At 31.6% G+C, this 9153-nt stretch overlaps 1 protein-coding gene across 3 annotated transcripts in view; it reads right to left on the reverse strand.

Annotated features, from left to right (window-relative positions):
• LOC106682989 (kelch domain-containing protein 1) overlaps nt 1–9153 on the reverse strand; it is a 35883-nt gene that overhangs the window by 3315 nt on the left and 23415 nt on the right. For 2 of the 3 annotated variants that reach the window (XM_014424183.1, XM_014424182.1), the window contains exons 2-8: nt 7086–7159; nt 6590–6678; nt 6353–6500; nt 4234–4384; nt 3162–3310; nt 2287–2402; nt 347–516 (exon numbers count right to left, since the gene is read on the reverse strand). In XM_014424183.1, the coding sequence (XP_014279669.1) occupies nt 347–516; nt 2287–2402; nt 3162–3310; nt 4234–4384; nt 6353–6500; nt 6590–6678; nt 7086–7090 (828 nt within the window). In that variant the 5' untranslated portion in view covers nt 7091–7159. Of the gene's footprint in view, nt 1–346; nt 517–2286; nt 2403–3161; nt 3311–4233; nt 4385–6352; nt 6501–6589; nt 6679–7085; nt 7160–7248; nt 9036–9153 lie in introns of all 3 variants that reach the window. The other variant, XM_014424179.3, reaches the window with a different exon arrangement.

Below are 9153 nucleotides of genomic sequence, written 5' to 3' on the forward strand. Positions count from 1 at the left end.
TTATGAAATATATTTTATGGATTGATATTACTTAAGTAGTATTATTTTTTAAGTATACCATTCGTATTTATTTTAATTTTTCACTCTTATATATACCCTTTAGAAAACGTTGATTTTAGAATTACATATCACAGTTAGGTTGAAATTCGATGATAAACTATGATCCAAAAAGAATAAATAAGCTTGACTAATGTTAGATCTGGGTAGTGAAATACAGAAAAGCAAAATTCATTATTATATTTTTGGTGAGGATAACCAACTGATTTTATGAAGATCTTATTAATAAGAAATAATATGATTTTTTAATACATAAAACATAATATTTGTCTGCTAGTTGCTTTCTTACTTCTTCCTTCATGTTGTAAGGAGAACAAGTCACTCCACCAACTATAACTAACTCTTTAGTAAAATTGGATAGAGCCGTCCTGTGCCACACTAGAGTCTGTTCTTTTGGTACGGTTCCTTTGAGGTGCCACGTTACCTGGTTGCCTTCGATCTCACACTCCCACCAATCCCCTATGGAAAAATAATTTGGTCATTGAAGAGTTTAAATTTATATCTTTACATTGAATGAATTTGTCTGTCCTAAAACATAAATGTTTTTTTTTACTGACAGTTCACAGTAGTGTGAGGAAAAATAAATATCAGAAAGCTTCTCCACTAAATGTTCAATATATCCTAAACCAAGCAGCCAACAGAAGTAGATTGTCATCACAGCTAATGTGGATTTTACTTTAAAATTAAAATTTTTCACAAAACTGTTGCTGAAATGGTCTAATTATATTTGTTTAGTAACCCAAATATAAATGAATTTTATTTGTATACTTATGTACTACTATTTCAACATTCAAACTGTCAAATGTCTTTCAGTCTAAAGTCCTTTGAACTGTCAATGCTTTCTCATATTATGATACAAACACAACTCTTTATCATAAGGTTCTTGATTTCATACCATCGAAATTCTTAAACTTCCATCAAACTCATAATCCCAATTCTTGGTACGATTCATATCCAGCTCCTACCATCCTTGCAATTCCCCTCCCCCCTGACTCCAAGGTCAAAACATCAGTGACCCTGAGACCTTTAGTAAATATGCCATTGGAGTTCTGGCAATGGCCAGCATCTCGACTCAAGTACTCAAGCAACTGTTACCTCAGTTGTTTACTTATCTTGTTATTATTTATTTGAGATGTGCTCTAACTATTATCCAATTTATATTCTTGTTTTAATTTTATTTTTATTATTAATATTTATTTATAAATTTATAATTATTTTTTAAAATCTGCTAGGCGCTTATTAAGGTTACATAAGTTATTAATGTGATATTTGTGAGAAGGAAATTGTAATTTAAGAAGAAAGAAAATGTGGTAGGGTTTGTTATCAGAGGAAACAGAAGAAGAAAGATGAAGTGAATTATCAAGGGGAATATCAGGTGGTTGAGGGGTCACAATACCAGTGAAAAAAGTATGAGATCGAGGGGGTGTAGATGTATTCTGCGGGGAGGGTTGGTGAACAGAATTAAGTAAAACACTGGAGGTGTGTGGTACAGATGTGAGTTTAGCCATAGATCTGTAATTTCTAATCCTAGTACTGCGGCGGAGAGATGAGGGTGAATTATTTGTAGAAGAAGAGATAAGAGAGGGGTGAGTAGCAATACGCTGATGAGAGTAGTTGGTCCCATGAAGCAAAGATGGAGATAGAGAAATAAGTTGTTGTAATAGCTGTTCAACCGATTCATTTGAGCAGCCCTGATGAAGCCCTGCAAAGTGGGGCGAAACGTCAGAAAATAAATAGTTGTTAACTATTTTGTTTCACTTTTGACCGCAACCCTGACCATCTCCTTATATATTTTTTAAAATTGTTTATGCATATATGATTACTAATTGCCTTTGAGTGTGGCAGATTATATTATTTGAATAAAAATTGTTTTCGATGTAAAAAAAAAAATTCATCTTTTATTACACTGGTACTTTTTAAATTCTCTGTTATTTTTTTAATTGCATGAGTTGCTCCAATATAAGCAAGAAAGTATTCTAACTATTCCCTCAACATTAATATTAACGATATGATCCACATTGACCTGATGTAAACTAATGCCAACTGTGCGACCACTTCTAAGAATTCTTTAAATTCTCACTGCTCGTACCTTTTAGATAAAAAAATTCTAATACCTCTTTAAAAATCAGCTTTAATTAATTGCTGATTCAATATTTTAGTTTATAAAGTTAGTAATTAATATTAAACTTAAATAGAATTTTTAATCATGAAAAACGATGGATAACTTACCACATGGAATCTGATTCCTACTTAAACCACCAAACAAAACAGCACGATTTTCAGTAATAAAGTTAAAGCTGTGCCATGACCTTCCTTCGGGTATTTCAAATGAACTATCTTTTATACTGCAAAATAAAACAAATATATATAATCTAATCAGAAAAATATTATTTAAGTATATGAACTGAGAAAGTCAATAATATTATGAGAAATTCAAGATTCCTGCTTGAATATTCATAATTACTTTTTTATATAGCTTTAACTCCTAAAGCGACACTAGTATTCTAAAATTAATGTAATACAGAATACTACTTAATTCATTGATAAATCTATATTAATAAAATTATAATTTACAATGTAATGATATAAAAAAATAAAATAAAGATCAATATTAATAAATTTAAGCTCTTATTGTTGTATCTTCTCTACAAACAAATAAGATAGAGAAAAAAAGAAATTACAATTCCGATAAAGGAAACTAATATCAATAAAGTGGGAGAAATTCTGTTTTCCACCTTGGAATTCCACCATACTTTTGTTGTTTGTTTCACCAATGACTAATATGTCTAAAGCCTATTGAGTAACTTTTGGCTCTTTCAATGGGAACTGAATCAAGAATAGTTATAAAATCCTAGATAACTAAAATTTAAAAGATCTATCTAAAAAGCTATATTATACACACAAAAAAATAATTTTGAGAACAAATTTATAGAATGAAAAAACAATCTGGATAAGAAATTACAAAGATTCAAATTATTTGTTTTCCATATAAATCAACATGAATAAAATTAAATGAAATTTGGATTTTTAATATAAAAGAAAAAAATGTTCATAAAACACTAACAAATAAATTGCTAAATATGTGCAACCGATATAAAACATACGATATTTGGGTCCAGTACATCTTCTTTAAGTCAAGAACGTACAAATCATTAGCTCTCATTTCAGCTAGCCTTCCTCCAAAAATAAAAACTTTATCACCACTCACATCGGCAGCATGAGCAGCTCTTGGACGAGGTGGAACACCACCTGTCTAAATTAAAAAGTTTATTACATAATCAATTTTAAAACATAAAGTTTGTATTTAATAATTACAATATTCCATATAGGTATTTCATTACATACAGTAAATATAAAAGAATGTAATGGAAACATTTTCAGTTTCTAATTAATTGTTTAACTCCTGTAAACTATAAAAAATGGTGAATAATGATACGAAAATCATTGTCAAATGTGTTTACTTTTTTTTTTTTTTACAGTGCTTATAAAACTTGTCCTTCTCATATTTTTCCCAAACCAAAATTGCAATGAACAAATTTACATTAAAACTTAGGTTGTACATAGAATGGCAAAACAATTTTTTTTTTTTTTTTAATGAAAATTGGTATATTGTTCTGATAGGCCCTATAAAACACCACAACATGGGCTAAAATACAGAGGTTAATTAAGCAGCTATAAAAATGTGAAGATAAAGGGAAATCCTGGAAGAGACTTCCTGAGGTAGTGTGAGGGGATTCACAGTGTAACTCAGGATAGTGAAAAGAGAAGACTGTCTGTCTCAAAGCTAATCTCTCTAAAATAATGAAGTGTGAATAGAGAAATTGGACGTTCTAATACAACTTTTATACACATAAGCAGGTTCCCTACTATTATTTCATTAGGCTAATTGGTAGAAATTCACCAGGTTTTACTAGGCTTTCAGGAGTCTCATAACAAAAGAGCCATGACTAATATACATGCCATAAGGAGAAAAAAAAAATCAAAATATAGCTTATTCAGGAGTCCTATTGATTTATTTTTTCTCTTGCAGTACACTTCTCAAGTACATGATATTGAAGATCAAAAAATAATTTATGAGAGGAGAGTATTTAAGAAGAGGCTAGTAATAGATAAGAGAATAAGACATGTAAAACAAAACATCTTAAATCATAAATGTTTACCAATGACAAAACTTACTTTTGGTGTAGTCCACCGATTTGTACTTGGATCATATATACTCAGCTGATTATTCCATCCCTTATTTGCATGATTACTGGGGTCAACTTCAAAACTATAGCCATTAAGGGTACACCGTGAACATTGTCCATAGCCTCCGAATATGTAAATTCTGTAAAAATAAAATAAATAAATAATCTGAAGTTGTATGTTGCCTGCATCTCACTAGATTTTTAGGAAAACAGAATGTTATTGAGTTTTGAATCAAAATTCAATACATCCAGTTTTGAAAAGTTATTAATATTTTCACTTAAAAACATACGGAATATACATTAAGAATAAATATTGTGATCATGAACAATTTTGAATTTGAGTTTTCAACGGAAATATATATTTTGAGGTCTTCTTCTTCTCTTCTTTCTTATCCTCCTCAAGTGCCTTTCAGGCACATCTTCCTCTGAACTAGCGTTTTTCCTCTTTCCAGACCTAGTCGTTGGATATGCTCCATATAGCTCCTTCTTGGTCTGGGTCTGCTTCATGGTCTCCTACCAGTCGGCCTCACCTCCATACATTTTCTTGGCACTCTGTCTTCTCCCATTCTACAGACATGTCTATACCATCGGAGCTGTCGGTGTTCAATCACTGATTTTACTGAGGCCATCTGAAGTTCTTCTCTTATTCTTTCATTTCTTATCCTATCTCTCCTAGAATAGATTATTGAGCCCATATAGAATAGATTTTGATTAAACTCAGTAAATCAATGTGCAATTAAGGTTAAGTTTAAGGAAATTAAGTTAATACCAGCTAGGTCTTATCCTTGCTGAAATAGTCTATCAGGGCTTAAATACCAGATTTTGAAAACTTCAGAACCTTTATTAGGCCAGGAACAGAGTAATATGTGAGGAGCTCCAACTCCCGTCTGTGCCAGAATTCATAGGCCGTAGGCACATCAAATTCTTTGATGAGGTGAAAGCCTGTGCCAACCCTCTATTCCGTGAGATCGCCCCTCCACCAAAACCTGGGAGGTTGCAAAGCATTATCCCCTTGGTCGACGTCCTCGTCTTGGGAGGGACTTCTGGCTCTGCAGCCTGAAGTCATCACTTCAACACCACCAACAGGAATAGCCCCTCCCTATTCCTAGTGAGCATCCAGGCAAACATATGCCATCATTGTTGACACCGCCTTCAGCGGCCCCGGCAACCATTCTTACAAGAAAATGAAATAGCCGGTATATGTATATATGTGTGTGTGTGTGTATATATATATATATTTGTAAATGCCTTTTTCTTTGCTCCAGGAGGTAAGAAAAAAAAAAAAAAACCTTTATTAATTTTGTTTATTTGAAAAAATAAAATAAACTACACCAAATTTTTTATCATGACAGAGAAATCTACATACAAAATGTAAACAAAAATTAAAAAATGGCTAAACAACTTGGTATAGATTGACTCTGCAGGTGAGTAAAAAGTTCCAAAAGAGTAAGGAGAATTACAATCCTCCATAATATAGCGGAGAAAATTAAAAATGTTGGTAAATCTGGAAGAAAATGTTGGAACATACAGGATTGGCAAATTTAACAAAAAATTTCTGATCAAATCAATCACATTTTTGATGAAAGATGCTCCTCTATTCATTTTTAAATATATACAACTAATTGAATATTTGAAGTTCCTTAGATATATTAATGTTAAAGAATATAAGTTATTCTTCTTTTATTGAATTTTTTTATTATTTATCTGAATATACTAGAACACCAATTATCTCAAATATCCACTCTTAAAGACCTGTTAAGATTCTTACTGGCCTTCATATTATGCAACAAATGGCTGTTTATGTTGTTCGAGGGGAAAGCTTGAGGTGTTGTGCAACTGTTAATAATGAATCGTTGAGACCGAATATTTTTGAGCATTACAAAAGAATTTGAACATGTACAGGGGCCTTTAGAATTATTTTACTATCTGAGTAAGTGTAATTTGATGACAGATCTTGAAAATATAAAAATGAGCTAGAACAAATAATAATGTAAACAACATTATCAGAACTTCTACTGACCTATTGATGGTTTTATTTACAAAATAGCTATCAATTAAGTAGAAATAAATTTCAAAACAATATTAATTATATTAAAAATTATCTTTACTTCTTGTCATAAGCCCATCCAACTGCTTTATCACTTCCTTGCGGAGAATTGCCATCAGGTATCGGCGAGGTCCATGTCAGATTTGTCAAGTCCAGACGGTGAAGTTCACAACAATACCTCCATAAATCTTCCGTTAGTTCTTCAACACCTTTTACATGTGATTGATAAGATACTTGAAAAACATATATATAAACATTTATCTTACAAATAATATAAAATTTACATCTTATGTCTTACCCCCATAAATGTACAAAGCATCATCAATTATTACCGCTGTGCTCCCTGAGCTCGGAAATGGAATGTAGCCTTTAGTAATCAAGACGGTCCTACAGGAAAATCCAAAAAGCCATTACTAATGAATATAACTGAAAAATATGAAATGATTAGCTAATTTCAGAGAATATGCAACAGCTTTTCGTTGAAAATCTTCTTAATCCACTTCATATCAAATATTGACTGAAAAGTTGCTAAAAAGTAAGACAATTAAATAGCTAATAATGAAAAATAAGTTATCTAATTGTGTTTTCTTATTCTACTACTCTATACAGAATTCACAGTATTATTATTTAGAACTGGTGTACTTTGGTCTTCCCAACATATCATAACAAACTTTCCTCTTTAAAGATAACATAATATACATGGTATTTCAATAAACTAGTACAAAACAAATCAACTAAAATGAAGTATTTCAACATAAGCTATAGGTAAAACAATAGAAATTCTGTTAACTAACCACATTTCACTGATACAGTTGTATATCCATACACGTTCAGATGAACAGTACACTTCAAAATCATCTTGACCACTCTGGAGAGAACATGAAAGAAAATAAGATATAAATGTCACATAAAAGTTGTCTACTATATTTCAACATCACTCTCAGAAGATCAGCTCACCATAAACCCACCCCAAACCAGGATATAATGCTTATATGGAACAGCAATATGCCCAACTCGTCTGTGAACAATCCTACCTAAGAATTCTGCAGCATCCTGAAAATTATCCCCTTCGTCCGCCATTGTTAAAGTCTTACGAGATAAATGTATTAACAAAAAAAATTGAATTAATCCTTTATCGGGGGTACATGGCAATGTTATGGATATACATTTTGAAGATAAATAGACCCTCTTCAATGTTTATCTGTGTCAGTATAACCTTCCATACTGTTTACGATAATAGTAACCACTTTAGTTCATATTTATCACAAGCTAACATTTATATTTTATGAGTTAGTGCTTGAATGTCATCAACAAAGACATAGAAAATTTTCTGTATGAGCACTGAAAGTATAAACCGGTGTGTCAAATTATGTCATTGCTAACGCTAAAAAAGAAATCCTGGAACTCGAGTGATAAAAATGTAACCTGGGCAATTCTGCATGCAAGATCAGGTGTTAAAAATCAAAGACATGCTTAATTAAACAACTTTATTTATCTGTTAACAAGTTAAAAATAAATCTCTCTGTGCCTCCACTATTACTATTACATCAAATCCAATTGCTTCTGTGTGTCAGCTAGCTTTCTGGAGAGCCTATCTCTTCTAAATCTAATCCATTTTAGCCTTAATTCTTTAGCTTTGTAACCAGCAATAAAACCGATGAGCAGAGATACGAGTACTGCAGCCCTGACTGTTTGAATATCAACGGATCCAGTACTTGCTGCCATAATAAAACTAGTAGTAGTTGGTTTTTCCAGTGCAAAACAGATTTATGGTATGCTTCCTTAAAAAATATATAGGTATAACAAGAAAAATTGGATTGCGTCTTTATATTGACCAAAACAATTGTTGGTAACTATTTTAGTACTATTTGAAAGGTTTAAAAGAAGATTCAATGCCATTCTCTAAAGAAACGTTCGGTTCTGGTAAGACACAATAAAAGATATGTTAGCAAAGTTCATTCAAAAAGATTAATAATATTTTCAGCACAAAATATATCGTGGCCAAACAAAAGTTTGTAATGAGAGGTGTAACTGTTTTCTATACATTGATGAAGAGAGAGTTTACAAGCTTGTATAAGAAATAGATAGTTATTTAAAAAAAAAAAAAAAAAGAAAAGGATTATTTTTTCAATCATTTTTCATGTATATAAACGCCTTAGACATAGGTGGTTCTATGATACTAAGACAATACGAGGAAAGAGGGAACTAAGGACGTCCAACGTACCATTGTGTCAATGCTCTGTCTGTTCTCAGAAACTTACAAGTGTGAATTTCTGCAACCCGTTGGCTTAGACAATCATTTCGTTACGATTATCAGCATGGATACTAGAATACCACAGGATAAATTAAATAGATCCAAGATGCTAATATGTGTTCTAATAAACATAGATATGCAAGCGAGAGCCAAGAAGAGAAGGAATAATTATAAGATTCCAATTAAAGTACAACGTTAGTGATCAAACAGGAAAACTAATGATGGAAATTATTTCCTGATAACTAAATACAGTAATTCAGTAGTAAATTAACGTGTAGCTCCGTTTTTTCAGTAAATGCGTTAAGTGCGTAAAGTCATATCTAATCACATTTACAACAAAGTAAAACAAGTAAGAAGAAAAACGTCTGTCTTCCCAGAAGAGCCCCGCTCTTCACTAATCTTTGGGACGGAACGCAGCGTCATCTTCAAAAGTTTCAGAACACTGTATTGCGTGAGATGATGAGGTCTACGTCGTTGAAGAAGATGGGACCTAAACAAATTCACAGAAAGGGTTAGATTATTTAATACGTGTGTATATATATATATACACGTATGGTAGGTAAATGTATAAGATATATACAGACTATAAATAATATCTCATCATATAT

This window comes from Halyomorpha halys, unplaced genomic scaffold (assembly GCF_000696795.3).
Source record: "Halyomorpha halys isolate HHAL.00 unplaced genomic scaffold, Hhal_1.1 Scaffold456.1, whole genome shotgun sequence".
NCBI lineage: Eukaryota > Metazoa > Arthropoda > Insecta > Hemiptera > Pentatomidae > Halyomorpha > Halyomorpha halys.